Source organism: Perca fluviatilis, chromosome 20 (genome assembly GCF_010015445.1).
Source record: "Perca fluviatilis chromosome 20, GENO_Pfluv_1.0, whole genome shotgun sequence".
NCBI lineage: Eukaryota > Metazoa > Chordata > Actinopteri > Perciformes > Percidae > Perca > Perca fluviatilis.
The window spans coordinates 11586373-11610807 of NC_053131.1; the positions used below are offsets into that span (position 1 = coordinate 11586373).

General features: G+C 39.0%; 1 protein-coding gene across 5 annotated transcripts in view; it reads right to left on the reverse strand.

The window, feature by feature from the left end:
* The window catches only part of sash1b (SAM and SH3 domain containing 1b), a 61899-nt gene that overhangs the window by 5689 nt on the left and 31775 nt on the right, over window positions 1–24435 (reverse strand). For 2 of the 5 annotated variants that reach the window (XM_039786518.1, XM_039786517.1), the window contains 13 exons: window positions 13759–13887; window positions 10261–10311; window positions 9685–9734; window positions 7596–7636; window positions 7094–7180; window positions 6810–6922; window positions 6333–6434; window positions 5026–5161; window positions 3795–4195; window positions 2994–3068; window positions 2753–2893; window positions 2495–2627; window positions 2025–2194 (listed from right to left, as the gene is read on the reverse strand). In XM_039786518.1, the coding sequence (XP_039642452.1) occupies window positions 2025–2194; window positions 2495–2627; window positions 2753–2893; window positions 2994–3068; window positions 3795–4195; window positions 5026–5161; window positions 6333–6434; window positions 6810–6922; window positions 7094–7180; window positions 7596–7636; window positions 9685–9734; window positions 10261–10311; window positions 13759–13887 (1629 nt within the window). Of the gene's footprint in view, window positions 1–2024; window positions 2195–2494; window positions 2628–2752; window positions 2894–2993; window positions 3069–3794; window positions 4196–5025; window positions 5162–6332; window positions 6435–6809; window positions 6923–7093; window positions 7181–7595; window positions 7637–7711; window positions 8029–9684; window positions 9735–10260; window positions 10312–13758; window positions 13888–16768; window positions 16899–24435 lie in introns of those variants that run through there. The other 3 variants (XM_039786519.1, XM_039786521.1, XM_039786520.1) reach the window with 3 other exon arrangements.

The window sequence follows — 24435 nt, forward strand, 5'->3', positions numbered from 1 at the left end:
GCTAATAATGCATGCGCGTAATAATGCATTACGTAATATGCGCTAATATGCGTACGTATATGCGTATATGCGCACTAATATTAATACGTAATATGCACGTATGAATAATACGCATACGTATGTCATAATACGTAATATGCGCGTAATAATGCGTAATAATACTGCGCACGTAATAATGCGGTATGCATATGTATATGCGTATGTACGTAATAATACGTATATGCATGTATGTACGTAATAATATGCGTATAATACGTAATAATAATACGTATGTTGTATGTATATGCATGTAATATGTCACATGTATGTACGTATATTAATACGTATGTAATACATATGTAATAATAATACGCACGTAATATGTATAATATCATGTATGCACTATAATAATATGTATGTACGTATGCGTATATGCATGTATGCGTAATAATAATATTATGCGTATGTATACGTAATAATAATACTACCGCGTACATATGCGTATGTAATACGTAATATGTATGCGTATGTACGTAATATACATAATATATAACTTAATAATACATATGCGTAATACGTATGTAATGCTATATGTATGCGTATGTATATGTATTATACGTAATAATATGCGTAATACGTAATAATAATATGCTATATGCGTATGTATGCGTATGTATGTACGTATGCGGCGTAATAATATTATGTATGTATATATAATACGTATGTATTTTATTATAATATGCGTATATATACTAATAATAGTATAATAATACGTAATAATATGTACGTATGTTACATGTGTATGTATGCATGTATGCACTTATACGTATGCGTATGTACGCACGTAATAATAGTAATACGCATATATATAATAATAATTTATGCACTATTTTATGCTAATATACCACATATTTTACGTAGTATGCGTAATATGTATACTATGTATAATGCATGCATGTAATGGTATACGTAATGTACGTATGTAATAATACACATATGCACACTAATATGTATATGCATGTATACACATTATGCATACTAATAATACATAATAATAATACTATTTTTACGCATATTTTATTACGCATATTAATAATACATATAATATACGTAATATTTTCGCCTATTTTCATATATGTATCGTATTATCTTTTATTAATTATCTACTATATTTATTTAATATATATACACACTATATATACATACACTACATATATACATATATATATTATACACACTATATATATATACACATACTTATACATACTTATATATACACATATATACATACATCCATATATATATACACATATATACATATATAACGAATACATATATACATATATATATATATATATATATATACATATATACATATATACATACATAATATACTATACTATATATATAAATATATATATATATTTTTTTCTCTCCATATATATATATACTATACAATATATATATACATATATATCTCATATTATATATATACTCATATCTCATAAAAAAAATTATATATATATATATATATATATTTTATATATATATATATATATATATATTTTATATATATATATATATATTTTATATATATATATATATATTTTATATATATATATATTTTATATTTTTATTTATATATATATATATATTTTATTTATTTATATATATATATTTTATTTATATATATATATATATATATATTTTTATTTTATATTTTTTTTATATATATATATATATATATATTTTATTTATATATATATATATATATATATATTTTATTTATATATATATATATATATATATATTTTATTTATATATATATATATATATATTTTTTATATATATATATATATATATATATATATATTTTTTATATATATATATATATATATATATATATATATATATATATATATATTAATATATATATATATATACATATCTATACAGTAACAGTAATTTCCCAGTTTTGGGATCAATAAAGTCCATATATCTATCTTTCTATTGTCTAACTTACTGGATCAACAACATTGTCATACCTTAAGTTTGAGGGAGTCTGTGTCGTAGGGACTGGGGGTGAAGTCCGTGTGAACTAGAGCACGTCCACAGAAGGGTCCGCGGTAGGGCAGCTCATCCTCCTCCCCGTCCTCAGACTTCACACTCTCTCTGTTGCTGTTGGAGGAGTCAGTGGTGCCCACAGTCTGACCACCTACACAAACCACAAGGAGACAATAGAGCCACTTTAAGACCACAAGACTGCACGGGTCTGTTAGGATCTGAAAAATATTTTTTTATACGTCTTTTAATGTGACTGAAGTGCCAGATGTTACACAGTTATCCACACAGACCAAGTGTTTAGACTATCTCAAAAGCCATTTAATGTCCTTGAAACACTTCTCTGATAAACACCACACATGTGGTGTTCCGAGGTCAAGTGAAAACAAACACTGAGAATTATTTGCAGTACACCCAGATCTGGCACATATATACTGTAAACACACAGACTTACTCATGGAACTCTGTCCACTGAGGGAACTCCTCAGGCTTTCCACAGACCCTCCTGGCTTCAGTTTGGGTTTCTCCAAAGAGTCAGAGTCTGTCTGAGGCGAGTTAGGGCAGCTGGATATGCGTTCTGGGCTTAACTAAGACACAGAGAAAAAAAAAACATTATTACCTATGCTTTAAAACATTACCTATACGGACAATCTCCAACAGTAACACTGATGGATGCTTCTGTACTGTAGTGAACTCTACCGACAGCACATACCTGTTCAGAGAGAGAACAGTGGTATCTCTTGGATATGTGTTTTCTCATAGTTTCTCTCACAGACTTGACTTTTTTGCCCAGGGAGATACGAGATGTTGATGGAGATTTAATGGGATCTCTGACACCATCTCCGTCGTTACTCTAATTTACATACACAAAAAGCAGAAAAAAAAGACAGATAAAGAAACTATTTATTTTGATTCAGTTTATAAGATATTCAGGAAGAATGACAGTTACGTACAGGGTTATCGTTGTTAGAGATGAAGGCGTGCAGTGAGCGGTTGGTCAGGTCAAATCCTCCAAAGCTACAAGCTCTCTGTGAAAAAAACAAAAAACCAAAACAGAGATGCAGGGATGTAGGTGATGTTAGTGGTTTCCTTGCAGAGTACAATTAGTTTTTAGAGCATGCATTCAATTTTCTTTTTTAAAAATTGTAGCTTTTTTTTTTTTTACTATACTTACTAACTATACTATGGCTTGTTATCACTTTATTCCACATAATTTACTATGGCTATAATTAAAAAAAATATTAATTTAAGATAATTTTTTGGCCATTTTTAGGCCTTTGTTGATAGGACAGCTGAAGAAATGAAAGGGGAGAGAAAGGGGGAATGACATGCAGCAAAGGGCCACAGGTCGGAGTCGAACCCGGGCCCACTGTGTCGAGGAGTAAACCTCTATATATGGGCGCCCGGTCTACCAACTGAGCTATCCAGGTGCCCTTTATTTTTTTAAAGATGCAACATGGGGCATATAAGTTCCTCACAAGCAGGTCAGGTCACCACAGATCCTATGATGGGCAAACACATATATTTTCTCAGAACCAACGACGGATTTGTGAAACTTAACAAGATGGGCAGTTGCTGGAATAGTGCATGCAGGGCGACTTGCATAATGCTGATGATTTCAGTTTGTTTTCGAACAATGTGACGACTGCAGGCCGTGTCTACAATATATTAATTCTGAACGGTAGCCTTAGAAATGCTCCACTTGCCAAATAACAATCCCAACAATCTCTCAACAATCTCTCCTATGTACTTACCCCATGATGACTGAGCGGGCTGAGGAACCGGTGACGGAGCTCTCCATCAGTCACTGAGCGAGCGATTTTGGGATCCTCATCATTGCAACCCTCCATCTCAGAAAAGGAAGAGCCACTGCCTTCACCTGCCTCCCTCACCTCCCCCGCTACACTCGTCTCCTGATGAATCGGGCTTCCACTAGACTTGCTGAAGGCCCGGAAGATCTTCTGGCTGCTGCAGGTGTCCAGGCTGCTGGAGGAGGGGGAGGTGGTCAGGCTATTGGAGTCCCTGTCGTATGTGAGCTGTTCCTGCAGAGCCGAAGCCAGGGAGTCCACGGGGCAAATGGCAAGTTTCTTCTGCACACCTGAGTACAGGGAGGTGCTGGCATCTTCAAAAGGAGGACCATCTGTCATAAGGCTCTCTGGCAGGTAAAAAGAAGGGAACGGAGAAGGTAAACACAAGACAATCTCAACAAAATTAAGTCAAATGTAATTAAATCCTCAAGTTTAAGATTTGTCTACAAATACCGTTGGATTTTTATAAAATATTGGAAATCAGCTAGAAATGATATCCACTGCAGATCAGTTCAGCAAAATCTGTCCTTGTTTTCAATTTTGATGAATTAACTTAATGGTTTTTGTCTGTTAAATAATTCTTTGTATAAAAAGGTGAAAATGATCTTTGAGCTTTCAGAGACCACTGAATGGAATGATGATGCAAATGCTGCCCATTCAACTGGGGACAACACTTTATTGTCCCCAGGTTGAATGTTTTAGTTTTTTTATGATGTATTGCAGTGTCCCATAGTCTACAAGCTGTTTTAGGGGTATTTCCAGCATGCCAATTGTCATATGTGCTGAAAAAACATGCTGAAAAAAAATTAAAAATAAATAACATATTCTTCAAAACATACATTCACAAAGCCTACACAACTAGAGAAAACTGACGTTAAATACCGTTATTGCAGCACATATTCTTAGTCAAACAGTAATTAGACTGAGCACAATTACTGATATTTTCTCTAGACACATTTAGCATTGTGGTGTTCCATTTCCTCTTACTACACAGTATATTCTTGCTGTAAACACCTAATGGTTTTTACATCTTGGCTGCACATACAGAAACATCAATTTTACTTGAATTAAAAGGCAACTTCTCTAACACTTTTCATCCAGTAGCATCACATTGTGGGACAGTGAAAAGGTAGACAATTGGGCTTTGTGAAATAAAGTCGCGTAGTGGTTTTAGTACCATCTGTTCCAGGCCTCTTCAACTCGTCAATTCTGATCAGTTTCTTCTTCACCTTCCGGGTTGAATTGACCAGTTTATGGAGTCTCCTGAATGTCACAGATTCCTCTTGTTCGTTGTCTGACAGGTCACAAGGCAGCTGATGGGAGGGACCAAACAAAAACATTTTGTCTTACCACAGAGCTTTGCAGTTATGGTAAAATAAGACGATGGGTCTGTTTACAGCAGATTGTTACCAGTTGCAAGGCCAAATATTTTGGATATGAAAGGAGATATCACTTTCACTGTCTTTATACTCCGATGTAGTGCGTGAACTCACACACTACAAGGTACCTTTTAACAATTGTTCACCACTTGTATGAAATAAAAAGTATGTAAGCTGTGTACATGCAGCAGCTGCTGCTGCAGGAACCTGCTGAGCCTTCTGTAGAAACGACTTGGAGCTTAATATAAATATGTGGTAGGAAACCACAGTGATGAAGCCCATATATACAGCTGTCCCATATGCTCTGCGTCACAACACACACTAGAAAAGGCCTTCTATTCAGGGGAAAAAGAAAAGCTAGCTGCTTGGAAATCACCTTAACCATAATGTGAATTGATGGTTGGTGAAAAAGTCAGTTGCACATTTGAAGACTCTTGACACAGATGTTGAGGTTTCATCTGCTGACCAAAACACAAGCATGCATATCCCAGAATAGATGTCAAAAGACAAAACGAAAGCAGATTAGCAGTAAACCTGCTAATCTGCTTTCGTACACAAGAGAAATTAAATGTAAGTAGAGATGCGGTAACATTAACAAAGAAACAACAGAGAAGGGTGCGACAGACGTCCAACCATCATACACAGAAAGTACACACACAGAGAAAAAAAAAAAAAAAAAAAAAAAAAAAAAAAAAAAAAAAAAAAGATAGTCAGGCCATCCAGATGAATCTGAAAAATGTGCCCTGAACCTGAGCCCCCTAATCACCCCACCCATGCATAAAAGAGCTGTGGCCTGCATAACATGGCCCTGTGCTGAATCCAGCCGCTCACTACAGCACAATAGGGGGTTAGCGCTTTGACAGGGATGAATAGAAGTCCGCCCAGTACCCTGCAGTTGGGAGAGGGCCCTGAGCTGAAGGGCTTTAGTGGGGCCCCGGTTCATCGCCAGGACAGGGACAGAGGGAAAGAGAGAGGTGCTGTCAACAGCTCAGCAGCCTTGGCACTGGTAGATCAGAGGCCCTCATGCACAACACACTGCCTGAAGGTGTGATTCAGCATTATAAATCCACTAAGATGCCCTCAGACTGGGAGCTTCGAGACTTACGTTGCAGTTGAATGACTCATTTGTGGTGGGACTGGAGGGATCGGTCCACTCTGTGGGATCGGACCTGCACGTCTGTCTGTTTTGTACTTCAAACTCCTTCAACTGTGGGAAAAGATGACCCTGTTAGTACATGATGCAGAGCTACAGAACCAGCTGATAAGTTATTTATCCTCCAACAGCTGGCACACACAAAGGGAGATAAAACCATGTTTTGACCATATGCCTACATCAGAATGTTATTTCTTTCACAAAGCTGAAAATGCTGTTAACTTTGTCAGGAAACAATTGCCTCGAAAGATCACTTTCAGTTTTTTTTTTTTTAAATGCATTCAGATCTGCCCACTGATTTTGCAACTTGATCAACCATTTTGCAATCTATTCAATCAAACAACAAAAGTTGAGCAAAAGGAGAAAAACACAGCAGCTCCAACTTTCACGTCAGTAAAGTGGACAACTTTGGAATGCATGAGATCATACCCGTGCCAGGGCTTCCTCTATAGAGATCATATTCTCCTTCACCATCATCATCAGCTGGATACGCTCTTCGTCACTCATGGTGATTTCACTGGCCACAAAACCAACGTCATCACCTGTAAGTAAAAAGTAGAGATGTCAGCTGACAGACCGAAACACAACTGAGTCCTTTAATTAGGCATTTTAATAAAATACATCCTGAGTGTCAAATAGCAAAAAGATGTGCATAGGTCATCGAGTACTCCTACATGTATCATTTCCTTTATCGTGTTATTGACTTTACATACCTTTCGAAATCTGACGCAACACTCCTTTCTGTGACTTTCGAAAACTCTGCCAAATAGACTTGCTCTTTCTCTTTCCATCCCATTTTCCTATACAGTACAACGATTTAGTTTAATTTATTGCAGAGAAGAAGAAAAAAATCTAAAACGGCATCACCACAAAAGTAAACAGAAATATCCAAATTGTAGGTAAACAATAACTCCAGCAATTGCACTGAATTTCCAAACAAAGTATTGGGTTATGCCCAAAATTACAATAGTCTCATAATACAAACATAAAGGCAATTTTCTGTTTAAAATAGATTCGCCACATTGAAGAAATGGGCTGCATTAGAAACACCTACAACCACGAATACACACAAAACCATTTTTCAAAAGTAAACTGTAAGCTTAGTTTAGTTTAGATTAAAAAGGCTGTGAAAATCAATCAGAATGTACTTACAGTACAATGAAGCATTAAGTATATGATGCATGTAATTAAGATGTATATACAATTTCAACATACCTCCTGATCCATCATCAGAGCTAGATTTGTGCACAGGAAACCTGGAAATCAAGCAAAAATATTGACTTCATCTGAAGAGTTCAAATAGAGATTAAAAGCCCTGAATAGACCAGTACCTGTTTTCCAAAGTCATTTTCTTCATTTTTCCTGCTATCCCACCATCTCCCTTAACATGTCTTTCTATCCTCTTGCGTCAGATTTAAAAAATAGATGAATAAAAAAAACTCACAGAAGCGCACTATCCCTCATGACACTAGCATCTTAGTGAAGGGAAATCAAAGTAGTCAAAACAGATGAAAAAGGCTGATGATCAGAGGTCAGTGCTCTACGGCCGTCGCAGGAACAATAGATCCTTTTTCATGTCCACTCAGGGTTTTACAGCAGCAGCGCTAACGTGACCTCTGCATTCCCCGCACACTTTCACCCTCCCTCTTTCTCTCTCTGTCTCTATCTCTTCATCTCTCTGGGCTGTTTGTTGTGTATGTATCTCTCTCTCTGTCTCTCTCTCTCTCTCTGTCTCTCTCTCTCTCGACACTTGATGGTGGTGGAGTTTGTAGATCAGACCTGTCTTTTCGGTTTTGTAAAAGTATTATAATATCTACTGTTCATGTTTGGTTAAATAACTGTATCGTATCCTAATTCTAAGTCTTGGATTTGATATTTGCTGACAGTGAAAAGATGTGGTTTGTCACCTTGTCTTAAGCAGCTGTTTATCCACCTAGAAAATGTTCTTACTCTGGTTTTCAGTAAGGTACACTGAATATATTGTTTGCATGATTAAATCTTGAACATAAAATCATCTATACAAGTGTAAATAATATCTGTATTGGTTGTCAAAAACCCACATTGGTTTAATTTCCTTCAAAAGGACCATGGAACAGGTCAAAGAAGAATTTTTTTTTTTATACCAACCCACACAGTACACCACGGTGTTCAAACTCTATTCAGGGTTATAGAGAGACATCAACACAGTCCCCCATCTAAATTCTACAGTAAATCAACAATACGTGGGAGACACAAAAAATGTGAAATATTTTGGCATGAAAATGGATAACTTCAAAACGAAATGTGTCTTTTGTGTAGCTGTTAATCATAGTAACAAGCTTCACATGCTCCCATTTACCACAGTAAATAATGACATTACAGTAAGACACCAAATGCACAGTGATAACAAGATGACTTTCCTATAAAAAAAAAACTCTTAGGGAATCATAAGGACAATACACAGAAGGACTAACTAAACCTTATCAGATATTGATGAAAAAAATAAGTGCTCAAAAACGTAGTGTAGAAAGAATAGATTTAGTCATTAAAATGTGTTAGTGATAACTGATAGCTATCAGCTTCCTCCAGCATCATTATATACTTGTCCCACTAGTGGGCAGTGTGGGTTTCCTGTGAATCCTGTGTTTCTGTCCAGTATTCTCAATAACACAGGCCTGTTCCTTACTATAATAAAATCCTTACAAAATGTGGATTTTGCTCAATTTTCAAGGTCCTGTCTCTTTGACAAGATTAATCAAATCCATATGTTGCTTCATCACTAGTCATCACCCAATTCATCATCTCCAGCTTTAGACAAAATATGACTAATCTTTGAAATACCTCAAAAGAAACAATGGAGGGAAGGAAGGAAGTTTATAAGTGACACAGAAATGCTTCATAAATGTGACTGGAGGGTACCAGGAAACGAAGGAAAGGCTTGTGTCCACAGGCTGACACAGAGATAATACAGGAAGAGAAATTGCAGTTCAGCTTCCAAAAGTGATACGACTTAGGGGATTTACTACATAGTTATGCACTATGCCCTAAGCTACAGGAATTCTGGGTGGCAATATTTGCGTTCTAGTCACAGGTTTTTAAAATTCAAATAAGACCGGATCCACTTTGGGTTATGCTGGGTGCATCAGAACACTCTAAAAAACTACAGACCGCACAGCACCATCTCCTGTCCTATGGCCTTATAATCCTCCCTTGAATCATGTGTCCTGTTCTTACTGATATTTCACTAGTCAAGGATGCCGAGCCTTTCTGGTGGATTTTCAACTTTCTTTAAAACAGAAATTATAATTAGGAATTTCTCTTTTACCTTCTCTCAGTCTCTGGGGTGGACGTGGTACTGCTGAGTCCAAGGGATTCCTTAAGGAGAAGACAAAAGTGTCAGTTTAAATACATACAGTGGCAAGGCTTCAATTTACTGAACTATGTTTTTAAAGGTCAAATTTTTAGTTAGTTTAATTTTTGGAGCAACAGGTAATTTAACAGGATGGCAAACCTTAAGACTGTAAAACTGTAATTCTTAAGACTGAAGCAACCACAATGGAGGAGTAACAAGAGGAATTTCAGGTATTTATTTATTTGTAATTTGTTGCACTTTTGAAATACAGATCTTGTAATGTGGTGGCAACAAAACCCATATATGCCCCTCTACTTGTCACATTTGACCATATTTCAGGATCTATTCCATAACATTCAAAGACCGTCTCAGGGCCAGCTCTCTGCATCACAGTCAGTCCAATGTTACTTTTCAGTCTAACATTTTGGTTTTGCTCAGGATAATCATGACAAGGCAATTCCATGGCCTCTTATCAGCCTGTCTGCTGACGCACATGGGAGGAAGTTGCCTTCTCTGGGGGTCTGACACACTCAAGAGCTGGACACTCACCTGGATCTGAGAGCGGAGCTGCAGTGATGTGGCCACTGAGTCAACTGTTCCCTGAAACACAGAGGAGTAAATTATAGTGTCATCATAACGCAGAAATAGAAAAAATATTCAGCTGACTGAATCGGCCAACCCACATTATGAAATAACACCAGTAAACAGTTTTGTGTACTCTGTAATTGCTGCACTACAAACAACTAGGTGGTTGAACATATCTGTATTTCATAAGCTATTCAAATGTAACTTTTATTTAGAACATCAATAAATGTGACAAAATGGCATGTTTTCATCCGTACTCCAGAGGCAGATTATACGATGCCTAAGGGTAAAAGAAAATCGTCAAAACACAACTTGAGAACATTAACGCAGATGAGCGAATACCCTGGCTAAACAAACGAGATATAACGTGTTCATTAGGGAGTTTTTGAGGTGCCGGTAAGCAGATTCGGTCACCTTCTGTTCTGACCAAGGTTATAGGGGTGGTACGGTTCACAAAACCCACGGTTCGGTTCGTATCACGGTTTTAGGGTCACGGTTTTCGGTTCAGTACGGTTCTTATTTTTTCTTTATCACTCCAGAATATACTTCAGCATATAGCTAAAATTAGCATATTGAATGCATGTTGCACAAAACGTGCACACAGTGGCAGTTCTATATTGTTTTATTTCATCATAGGTAACGTGAAATCCAAAATGTTCCCACACACCAGACTATAAACGACGCTGGCGCATCCTCCAGCTCTGGGCAGCCTCTCTCCCACTTGACATTTCTGCAGGTGACGTGACGTGACCTGCAGCGGCACCCCACTCCACTTGAGGAGCGGTCGGCTCGGTGTCTCTCAAAATCTGATGAAAATCTTTTAAACTGACCTTTGTCGATCTGAAATGAAGACAGATTCAGCAACTGCATGGCCTATTTCTAGCTTAAAATGTTTTCAGAAACACGTTTCGGTGAACTATTTTAGTACAATATGAGATCGTATTCTGAACGAGCCGCCATGACAGTCTGGCTTTGAAACTTGGGACCTGCTTGGGACCAGCCAGACCCATGTGACGCAATCGTCCAATCAGCTGCCATGGGTTGCGTTTGTCACGCCCATCCCGCTCGTCATTTCCAGTAACTGTTTTAACATAGGTGTCGAAAGTGGGCACTACGGCAGTAAGAGGTTATTGCACATTAACAGTGTACTGACGAACCGTGCGGTACACACACGCTCCGAACCGAGACTAGCGAACCGAGCGGTTCGGGTGTTTTTTCATGAACCGTACCACCCCTACAAGGTTATAATCGTTAACGAAAACGAACAAAATAACGAAAACTAGGAGGGAAAAAACATTGTCGTTAACTGAAATAAAAAAATAAAAATGAGGCATTAAAAAAAATTATAACGGACTAAAACTGTAATGTCTGTTTGCGAAACTAGCTAAAATTCAATTATCGAGTAAATGTCCTTAGTTTTCGTCTTTGTCAATGTCTTTCACAGAGCAAATAACGTTTTATCTTTCAGAGTTGACATTTCCGACCATAGACCTGTTTTATACAGTCTATCTATGCTATAGACAGATAGTTTCCGACTGGGAACCCAGAAATTCCAACCTTCCATGTTAAATTGAACACAACATAGTCCATGCCCCTCGCCTGGCATCATAGCGGTACCGAAAGTCGGAAGAAAGCGGCAGATTCCTATTTGATTACGACTGTGTCAGATAAAAGTAAATGCCTCGCAGTGGAAGGTGGTAAAATAAGTGGACAATTTATTAAAAGGGAAAAATCCCACGAATTTGAAAGTACATTTGAGAAGCGCGCACAAGGAGGCTAACCTAGCTTACCTTAACAAAGTAAAGGAGAACGCAAAGCCCCCTTTCCCCGATACAGAAGGAATGGATGTATGGGCATGGATGTATGGGTACAGGGCATGGATGTATGGGTACGGGGCATGGATGTATGGGTACGGGGCATGGATGTATGGGCATGGATGTATGGGTACAGGGCATGGATGTATGGGTACGGGGCATGGATGTGGCGGGGCACGGGCATGGACGTGGTACAGGGCATGGATGTATGGGTACGGGGCATGGATGTATGGGTACAGGGCATGGATGTATGGGTACGGGGCATGGATGTATGGGTACGGGGCATGGATGTATGGGCATGGATGTATGGGTACAGGGCATGGATGTATGGGCATGGATGTATGGGTACAGGGCATGGATGTATGGGCATGGATGTATGGGTACAGGGCATGGATGTATGGGTACGGGGCATGGATGTATGGGTACGGGGCATGGATGTATGGGTACAGGGCATGGATGTATGGGTACGGGGCATGGATGTATGGGTACAGGGCATGGATGTATGGGCATCGATGTATGGGTAACGGGGCGGATGTGCGGGGCGGGGCATGGATGTATGGGCATGGATGTATGGGTACAGGGCATGGATGTATGGGTACAGGGCATGGAGGTATGGGTACGGGGCATGGAGGTATGGGTACGGGGCATGGAGGTATGGGTACGGGGCATGGAGGTATGGGTACGGGGCATGGATGTATGGGTACGGGGCATGGATGTATGGGTACGGGGCATGGATGTATGGGTACAGGGCCAGGCAGCATGACGGAGACAACAGCAGGACAGAGAACACTACAGGCGTGCTTTCACCAGCGACCCGATAGCTGCTGGTTAGTAAATACGCAGGAACACCACAAGCGGGAGGAAGCGTGGGTTAGCCTAATATGTGTATTAATACTGGGACGTCTACACAACTGTGTGAGTCGATTGACTTCAAAAAGTTCACCACTTTACTTGAACCAAAGTTCAAAACACCTGTTGAAGTCTGTCTTCTTTAGTCTGCTGGCTATTTAGGTTATTTTCCCTGGCACACGTCACTTACACATTTTGCACTTACTGCTGCGTCTTGTGTAGACCGTTTACATATTTGTGCTCATCCTCATATGTACATTTTATGTACCAGTAGTATTGTTGAATACATTGTGAATACTTATTTCTAAAATTGTATGATGTTTTTGTTGAGTTACTATTACACAATACTTTTTCTGACCTTTTTGAATCTTGCCCCCGACAAATAACCCATATTACAAAAAAAGACTGAAACTAACATTAAAACTAATAAAAACTAAACTAAAACTAAGCATTTTCTGAAAATAAAAACTAAACTAAACTAGCAAACCCTCTTTAATACAATTAAAACTAAACTGAATTTGAAAACAAAAAGTCAAAACCAAATAAAAAGAAAAACTAAATGAAAAATGCTATAAACTATAATAACCCTGGTTCTGACAGCGCTAGGCTAGCGGTGTTGTCCTGTTCCAGTCTTTATGCTAAACTTGTGTCAATCTTCTCATCTAACTCTCACAGTGAGAAACTGAACTTAAAAGACAATGAAAGAACCCCCCCCCCCCAATAATTTAATGCTGATAGTTTTTTTTTTTGATGAGCCAAGGTCTTAACTGATAAGAAAAAGACTGATAAGACTGTTTACCATCTCTGCATCTTGCACTACTTTACGTTTCCGTAGCTCCTCCATCCTTTCACACACGTCACTGAGGGAGGTTCCGTAATACTGAGAATACTCCTGAGCCAGGTCATCAAGGTTCCCCACCGAGCCATCCTGAAAGAGATAAAGAGGCATTCAAGCACTCGCACAGATATGACCACAGACCAGAAGAGGAAAAGGACACCCCGCAGAGGGTGAGCGAGATGCCAAACAGCAGGCAAACACTGTAAACACTGACCACTGTCATGATTAAAGCCACTGTTATAAGCTTTATTACGGTCACCAGCAAAGCAAACAGCCAGGAAACACAGAGATAAAGCACCAGGAGTGTGAAAGTATCAGAGACATCCAGCTGTGATTGCCTCTGTCTTCACCAGCCTGCCGTCTTCCTGCCCAGCGACCCCTTCCACCTCCTGAGCCCTGACCCCCCCCCCACCAGAGGAAGCACCGTCTGACGCAGCTACGACTCTCTCACTCCGCTCTCTAACAGTCATCAGGGCGACTCAAGAGGCCACGGTTCAGTCTACAGTAAATCATAAGAAGTAAAGTCACTCAGTCGGATGATTCTTTGTCCTGACACAGAGCAAAACCTCCGGGATGTAACCCCTTTTAGTTTCCTACAATTGTGCTACCTGGAATAATGTTCCTTTTTTGTTGTGGGAAGAATAAATCATTTCAGAGATTTTTTTTCAGACCTAGTGACCTTTGGGACCACAATCAACACACAGGGCTGGTTTCCTTGTCAGGGGGATTAACCCGAGTCCTAAAATAAAGAGGCATTTTAAACCAGATAACTCAAACTGTCGAACACATTGGTTTATTTGGTTTATTTCTCTGAAGACCAATTCAAGTACTTATTGACAGGAGCAACCTAAGCACCTAATAACTTTTCTGATTATACTTTATACTTTGTGTGTGTATACTAAGCCTGGGTAATTATAAGAATTATATTCAATTGCAACAAATTTTAATTGGCAAAATGTTTTCTGGGAGGAAAACAAAATGCTGCCTGGATTTTGTGTGATATCAGCATAGCAGACTAACTGTTCAAAGTCACATCCAAAATGTTTGGGTTTTCAGCTGATGCTGTATGTCCCGACCAAACATTTTCTTCTTTAAAAAAAACTAAACAATATGTGTGATGATTAGAGTATGGTTAAACCTGTTATTAGTAGTTTCTGCTCCTGGGTGAATGAATAACAACTTCTATCATGCATTTAGTGCAGAGCAGTGAGACAGCTTGACACATTCATGACTTACACAAATAACTAAAGATAATATGACTAATAGAAGATAAAAAGACAACATGTAAGAAGATAGTTCCTCATCACACCTAGTCATGAGTTAAGACTGGGAAGACGACTACAAGCTGTGTCTGATAATAATCATCCACTATTTCCTTAAAATGTTTCACGCATTATTATTATTATTATTATTATTATTATTATTATTATTATCATTATCATTATCATCATCATCATCATTATTATTATTATTCACCCATGCCATACCCTAAAGGTATGCAAATGAATACGCTGAAAACGGTCCTCTGCAGTGAAAAGTAATACTGTGGGCTCACTTGTCTCGTGGCATGATAGAGTGTGACTGGCTCAACTGTCCAGAAAAAAAAGAGCCATTCATTTGGTAAATGACATGCCCCCGGGTCGAAATGGCATGAAAATCTGGCTGCTTTTCATACAGTCAAGAAGCGAGGTTGAGGCCGACTGAGACGCTCTGCACAGTGCCCGGCTGCAGTTGCTCTTCTGCCTCAGACGGCCACTGAGCCACATAAACAGCCTATTGTGACACATACACACACAGCCACATGATTTTGCATCGCCCTGAGTGCTTATAAGAAACGCTGCGTGTATACATCCCCGTTACAGATGAATGTAAACTAATAAACAACATCAGTTCCATTCTCATGCCGACAATTCTTACAAAATGGGAGTTCAGGGGAAAATATTCCGGTGTGCTTTATATTTCCCTCTGTTTCCTAATTAATGGTCTCCGAAAACTGCAGCATGAGACATCAACCACAAAGGCTTGAAAAGGAGAGTGTGGTGTCACATTTCTCAGGCACAGAGCATCTCATAGGCAGACAAAAGATCCACGTGCCCCCAGGGCCCAGAGTGTCTAATGAGTGTTTTTACAGTTCCTCTGTCTTGTCTCACCCTTTCAGGCAAGCAGACATGGGTCACAAAGTATCAGCAAATAACTTCACAATAAACTGTCAATTTAGCATGCTTTGAGACAGAGATGTTAAAACACAGTCTTGCTACAGAAGTAAACAAGACCATAATGCATCATTTTCTATGATTGATAACTTTGATAATAAATGTCCTGAGAGTAAAGTTGAGTAAACTCCATTTTAGGCTTAGTAAAACATAATTGACTGAAAAAGTGTGTTGTTTACATCCAAATTGACGTACTTCTTTCAAAAAAGATGTATCCCACTTTAAATAAAGGACTCTAGAAAGGTAGTGTGGTGATGAGTTAGACCGATGCTTACCCTATGTATGCATTTCTATTTGTTTCTTTTTGTTTTTGTTTTTTCTGCTCATTTGTTATCACTCCTGTTTTTTTATTTAGTGAGAGATCACAGTTTTTCTTGACTCTGTTTCAATAAAAATGCAATAAAAATGTGAATGCCAAAAAAAAAAAAAAACAAAAAAGGACTAGAAATCCTCAGAGGGTGCCATGTTCTAAACATCACTGACTAGAATAGACTATTGATGTCTTAAACAGGGTATTGAGGGATGTTTCAAACGAACAAGCACGAGAACAAGCACTGACTTGTTTAAGCTTTTTCTACTAGATGAAAGTCTCTATTAACCGACTAAAACATCAAACAGGGAAATATGCACACACTACAGTAAGTTGTCTTTTGAAACAAGGCTATATACATTGACTTTCCCCCCCCAGTGAATCTACAGGAAGCTACCAGCTCTAACCATAGGGCCACATTCCAGTGCAAACACAAAAATACACTCACCACAAACAGGCATCTGGCTGCCAACAGTAGCTACCCAGCACTAGTTGCTCTTCAGTTCCACCACACTGCTGTAAGTGAAAGGCACCGTTTTGAAAGTGAACTCCGTTCAGTGAGTGGAGGACAATACATCCTGCAGTGAAGGGGAGGGGTGTCTGGCACGCATAAATCAGAGGGAGTTGGGTTGAGGGGAGGTTGGGGGAGTTGCAACCACATGTGACGCTGTTGCTGCTGGGTGGGGCGCTCTACTCTCTCCAGCTGTGTCCCACAGGGACTGGTTGACTCACATGTTCAAATAAACCACCACCTCGCAGTGTGTGAGAGTGTGCCTGTATGACTAGGTCTGCAGTGGAGTTAGAGTGATGGGTCAGACTTTAGAAGAAATGTTTAATATTGGTCAGATATGTCTCCCTCTGCTGATATGGAGGTTTCTCTCTGACCACAGTTTTATACAACTCTGTAAACCGGTCATCGTTTTGTTTATGAATACAAAAAAAAAAATACCCTGTGGAGTTTTCTTGTAAATAACCAAAAGTCATGTTTACATTTAGGTCTAACAAACAGGTTAAATGCTAGGGGTGGGACAAAATATCGATACGGCAATATATCGTTGTCCTTCGTGCGATACAAAAAAACGAAAAATGTTGATATTTAAATTGATCAAATTTAGCGCTCTAAATAGATTTCCCTGCTCCTCGAGACGGCGTTTAACACACGAATGAGGGAAACTTGAACATAAGTTAACCAGCCAAAGAGGAAGAGGTTTTCAATGGGATGGCAGACAACAGTTTGAGGAAAATAACAGATGCCCCAGCCACATTTATGTCTAAAGTCTGGACCCATAGTTGCTCCATAGTTCTGTAATTTTAATTTACATGACTAAAAACTTGTGCTTGCAGAATTGTTTGGACTTGCAGTGATTAAAGAGAGAAAACCTGCACTTCACCTTTTCACAGGCATTTGGTAGTCATAGGTAGACTGGTATCATGATGTCTCATTATAGGATTGTCTAGCAATATATTGATAATCGCAGAATTGCTGTATTGTGCTATTATTGGTATCATGTATCGTATTGAGAGGTATCCTGTGATTCCCACCCCTATTAAATGTTTTTTCTTCCTTTCTTTTTTCATTACTGTTGGTCAGCTTACAGTCTAATGCTACATTTGTGGGCGCATTGCAATACCGCCTTTTGATGTGTTACTGCCACCGACTGTCCATCAGTGGAGTACAGTGACTGTGGCAAAACTGTACGTAAAAACAAAATGGGGACCTACTTGTAAAAACACTGTTCCATAGCGCAACTACTGGTTAAAAACTCAACAGGGTAACCTTGATGCCTACATTGTATGTGTGACACAAATAAACATGGGCATACAACAGCAGGCTCTAGATACCTATATGCACCAGCAGGTGGCAGCAAATATTAACTCTACACCAATATTTTTCAGTTACTTACTGAGGTGTCATTGATAGGGAGTTGAAATTGGACCCATTAAAGTGGAAACTAAATATTTCCTCTGAACTTTAACAAAGAGTAGTGAAGTGAAAACGTTCTCTGTGCACTAACAAACTACTAAATATTAAAATCAACTTGCAACTGAGTCTTGCAGTAAAAGTGTAGATCTAGAAGAAGCATGAGGATGTGTTCTCCGCTCACTGTTGTAGTGTGTCCACATAAAAAAAGCATCTTCATTTAATATTTTTTTCTCCTTTTATAACAGAGGCCCTGATCAAGGCCCTCTGAGTTTATTTTGCACCCCTCCATCACGTTTTATTTATGTAGATATTAATTTGTATTTACATAAAAAATAACACAAAAGCATTTTCCCATATCCTTAAGGCATTAAATATCAGGGTGGTGACCTCGTTTGCTTGTAGTATTAATCCGTGAGATTATGTGTGTAAACATCTTTGTCTCATCATGATCCGTCACCCTACTGCCTCTAATCTTCATCTTTAGAAACTGACCGCTGACTCCAGGGCAGTGAGCAGCAGGAGCTAACAATACCAGCGTCAGACCTGCTGCAGGAGGCTGCAGATTATGCTGAGCTACAGATGGATGGTGGAGATGGTGGAAGGCTACGTTCCACGCATGATGCCAAAGGGTCAATGCATCTTTTTCCACAAAGGGCAGTTTTCCGCCTGGCTACACAGCGGCGGGCTGCTTGTCACTTCGGAGCACAGGGAGAGCCAGAGATAGACGCCCTTCCTCCCTGTCAGCCAGCTCCTGTCCCATCACTGTCAAGTCTCCTGATTTTGTCGGTGCTGACCTAGAAAGCCTGGGACCTCATCTGAGCTTTGATCCCTGGAGAGATCACTCGGTGCTCAATAGAGTGGGAGACACAATTCATGTGTCTGTGGAAAGACCAGCCCATATGATCAGGACCATGGCCTCAGTATCATATCGCATGGAAAATTTGCAATAGCACAAACACAAACTCTGAATTTAAGTCCAGATCTGAAGCAATACATATCATGACCGCAATCTTTGTTGAGTGAATGCATGTTACAGTTTATCCAGTGAGGTTCTGGACGGGTTACTAAAGGTCATTTTCTCAAACCACGGAAAGTCATGAAATCATTCAACTGGAGTTTAAACAGTTAGATGACAAAAATATTTAAACACAACTTTGAGAAAATGCAGCGCACCCTTTAAAAAATGTCTGTGGGGGAAAACAAAGTTTATTTTATTTTTAAAGAAAATTAAAAGAAGCAGCCTTCTTTTTACCTTGATGATAACATATTGTGATATTCTCCAATGGATTCTGAAATGTTTTCATAAGACAAAGTGATACAGAAATGTCTAAACCCATGCAGGTCTAAGTACCGTAATCCTTCAATCCAAGTGAGAACACGAGATTTCAGCAAAATAAAATAGAGTAACAAGTGTCATGTGCCAGCTGTGATATGTAATAGATCTATGAAGTAAGTGTGTGTGTGTGTGTGTGTGTGTGTGTGTGTGTGTGTGTGTGTGTGTGTGTGTGTGTCTAGAGCACCCAAGGGCCCAGTCCAGATCGACAGCCCCGGGGCCCCCCTAAAGAGAAAAAGAGGATCAGAGGAAGAGCTTATCCATTCATGTCGGAGTGGTAAGTGGATTTTTGACAAGTCCCAAATGAAGGGTTGATGGGAAGGGCTGCACTATGACATGCACACTGTCAGTCACAGATGCACACACTGCATGCAGAGCACCTGGTCTTGTTTGAACTGCATTAGCGTGGTCTGCAGTACACAGCTCTGCTCCCACCAGTCAGCTCACCCAGTCAGTCTCAGTCACTGAGCAAGTATCTCGCACTGCTGACGGAGCCATAGGAGATTTCTCATGCTCTCATTCTGATTGGTAAACAGAACAGAAAAGGTCACACACAAACTTTTTGTAAACAAAAAAATGGAGACAGTTTCCAAAAAGTTAATTAAAAACTGCATTGTTGTCTTCTGGTGTGCAGCAATAAATAAAGATTGATGCCACTAAGGAAACCCAGCCAGAGGTCCAGATTAAAAAAGGATGCGAGTGAAACTCCAAAGAAGATTAAGAGGGCAGACAGGAGGCTCAGAACAAACCTTTTGTCTACAGCACTAAATCCTATCCTAAATCCGATTGGGATTTGAAATATTAGCTGAAAACAGCCCATACTTAAATGGAGGAAACTATAGTCTCCAAAAAGCCCTCGGCTATAAAATGCAGCACAATTCACATTTGGAAATATGTATAATATATATTATTGCAAAAGCAATCATGTGGATTGTTTGAGATTCTAGCTTGTTTTGAAGCAGCTCTTTTATTTGTCCCTGTTACTTCGAGCATGTTTAATTCAGCAGTGCAGAATTCAAATAGAGAACAACCCCCTTTAAATTTCAATTAAATTACATGCATGGACATTCTGTGTGTATTAAATCCCCTTTTGGATGGCAGTGTGTTTTTTGTAGGGGGGGCAGCCTGTAGATTGTTCCCAATCCTTAGAGCATGTTTAATTCAGTGGTGCTGAAAACAAATACAGAGACCTCCTCCGTTCAAAATTCAATACAATTCAAAACTAGAAAGGCTGTGTGTATTCCTCAACTATAAAAGGCTCTATGAATGGTTCTGGGTTTATAATGAAGCAGCCTGTGGATTGTCCATATTCCTTGGACAGTGTTTAATTCAGAGGTGCTGAAATCATTTCATCTGCCCATCACGCCTGTGCTTCGGGTTAATTACCCTTGTGCGACTGCGCCTCGATTCTCGGAGACACGACAGCCAGCTCGTGCCGTCTCTGGGCTACATAATCAGTGCAGGAGCTCACCCCTCACAAGACCACAACATCCACTGATCCTCCTGTGAGACACAACGCAGGACTCCTGGGCAGCTGTCAATCATGCAATGTAAGATCGTGGGGCCCCAGAATGAGGTAATTCTACATGGTGTGAAAAACAAGTGAAATGGTCCAATCAGGAAAGAAAATACCCTCTGGACATTTATCCTTTGAAACCTACTATGAGAAAAAAAAAAAAAAAAAAACGAACACGCAGAGGAGACTTGGAAAACAGCACAGCACATTGCACAGCAACAAGTTAGATAAAGAAAAGAGAAAAACCGGACCTATGACCTGAGAACTGGCAAATGTAAAACGGTTAACAATGGTGTCTCATGAATAGATTGGGCTGTTTACTGCTGTCAGTATTTAAACTTCATTCAGACCCTGAATCTTAACCCAGCAGTGGCACATGTTGCTCCACAGCCACTGAAAGACAGAGATGGCTACTGAAACCCGGCATTAAACGGGCCCGGACCTACATTTTTAAAGAGTAGTAGTATTATAGTAGTATAGTATTGATAAGCTCCGACTAGGCCTGTGAAGAATAGTTCGAAGCTTCACTCATAACAGTAATAGACGCCCTGAAGAAGACGGTTTGTGCTGCTACACATGTTGTAACCCAGCTCAATTTTAACATGCACAAGCATTGTCTATAATTTAAGAATTTCACCATGAAATAGCCATCTGAATAAAGGCTTTTTAACTTTTTGCCAGAAGAGGGCCTTGGACCTTTCTTTTTGTTCAACATTTAGTTCCATTTCAAATATAAATACATTCTAATCCTGTCCTGAATTTATTCTTTTACAAAAATAATATATTTTTTTAAGATATTGAGATATCTTCTATGACGAGTATTGTATATATATTGTATAGAGTATTGATAAACAACCGAACTGAAGGAGCATCAATAAGAGTAGTCGTATCAATACAATTCTAACCATACCCATCCCTAGACAGATGTTTGAACTATATTTTTCTAAATGGGGAAACAACCAAAACTGTTATCTTACTATTAGTGCTGTCAGTTAAACGCGTTATTAACGGCGTTAACGCAAACCTATTTTAACAGTGTACATTTTTTTATTGCAAGATTAACGTTCTTTTTGGCCTAGCAAACTTTGTAGTTTTTTTTCACATGCTGTTGCAACATCTAGTAACGTTAGAAAAACTACAACACCACACCGGATCTAGCTAGACCGGGAACAAAACAACAGGCACGCCGCGCACACTTGTTTGGGCTTGCGAGCCGGCCAAAGAGTAGTAGGCTAACGTTACATTTTGAGTGGACAGCGAGCGCGAGACGCCGAAATGGATGCCAATAAGATTCTGAATGGAAAGTTTACTTTTAAAAAGTTGCCAAATGGTTCCATTGACAAGACCAAAGTGATGTGTGCGTTTGGTCGTTGTGAACGGAGCTATCATCGCAGCATGTCCAGTCTGAAATACCACTTGATGGCCAAACACACAGCTGATGCCAATTCTCCGCCCCCCCCCTCGTCAAAGCCAGGCGACAAAAGCACAAAGCAAGCCGATCCACTTTTTCATGTTGATAATGAGAAAAAAAAAATAATGGGACAAAAAGAAATCAAGGGACATTTAGAATAGATAAAAATGTGCGATTAATTGCGAGTTAACTATGACATTAATGCAATTAATCACGATTAAATATTTTAATCGTTTGACGGTACTACTTACTATGGGAATTACTGAGATCTTAATAGGATGTATCTGACAACACTTTTCCCTTTCGTCTAGCCAAGGCCAGCATCTCTGCCAGACTTGCTAGTCGTCTCTCCCCTCTGGGATATCGGTTTCTCAGAGAACTGCCGTGATGTACTTCATGCACATGCTCCTGTTCACAACCGCAGACATCCCAACAGGGCTGATGAAAACATCTCCTGTCCGACTCAATTTGCCTCCTTCTCTGCATTCGTTCGGTCTCCTCTTGTCATTCCAAGGACATCCACCTTACAGCCACTACATCCATTAATGGATGCTAAGCGCAGCTAGCCAAGCATGCTCTGACATCATAAGAATTGCATGAGGATCTATAACGAACCTGTATCCCTTCAGAAAATAGTTCAATATCCAAGAGAGGTCTTGCTTTCAGTGTTGACATCTCTTCTATGACGGATGAGAATGAAGTGTAGCTATTACACCTTGATTTCTTAAGGCTTAAATATTCCTCCCTGTATTCCATCGAGTTTTAGACATGGTAATTAAATGTGCATAATCACTCATTATAATTGATCTCTTAATCTCAATTTCTGTCCCTTTCTTGAGGTCATATCCTCAGACACATTTTTGTGCCTCATTAAAGTCAATTAAAAATGGCATTGACTTGTTAAATATTGCCGCAGTTTTGTAAAATGTGTCACACACCTGTACTTACTGTCACCGATAGGGCTGGGTACCGAGTTTAATACTTTTTAGGCACCGACCGAATTGCCTCTAAAGTATTGTATATCGACAACTGCCTCGTCATTCAATACCCAATTTCAATACCTAAGGAGTAAATCTCATCAGTGAGACAATCAGCACGCAGCATGCTTCTACCAAGATCTAATAATGCTTGTGACTAGCTGTCTAACGTTACACGTCGTAGAGGCAAGCAGGAAAAAACGTGTTAAGCAAAAACGATTTGTGCCATAATGTGTAATGTTGTAATTTCTTAGGTTTTATAAAATTGGTATCGAAAAAAAGTATTGTTTAGGAACAGTTATTGAAGTCACCAGTATTGAACATTTTTTAACAATACCCAGCCCTAGTCACCAATCTATACTGTAAGCATGACATGGAAAGTGCTTGGACTGTCACAATATAATATGCTCTTCTTCCGTAAAAAAAAAAATAAAAAAAAAAAAAAATATCAAGTAAAATTTAGTACCATAAGTTTTATTAGGAGGGGGTTTCATTGAAATGTGCATCAAAGACAGGCCAAATTGCCTGTTTGTGGAATCCATTTGATTTTTATAGTATATTCTCTGTAATCACTGCACAAATGCCTTTATCGCAGAATAAGATTACTGTAAAAGGTGAGTTTTGACAGAAATCTGAGTGGCCATGTTGTAAAAATATACACATTTTAATAATGCAGAATGCTTAAACGGTATCAAGTCAAGCCTAAGCACTCAGGAATAAACCATCTCCCTGCAGTAGGCAGTACAATACAGTACATACTTTGGCTCCAACTGCAACTCAATTCAATTGATTCTATGAACGAGTCTTCCCCCATGACTATATACAAACTAATGAAAAGTGTTCCAATTTTAGTTTTCAGGATCACTATCTTGGAGACGATGAAAGAAAGGATTAAAAGCACAAAACAAAAGAATGCACCATGGTGTTCTTACAGTGGCTTAGTTGTGCTACTAA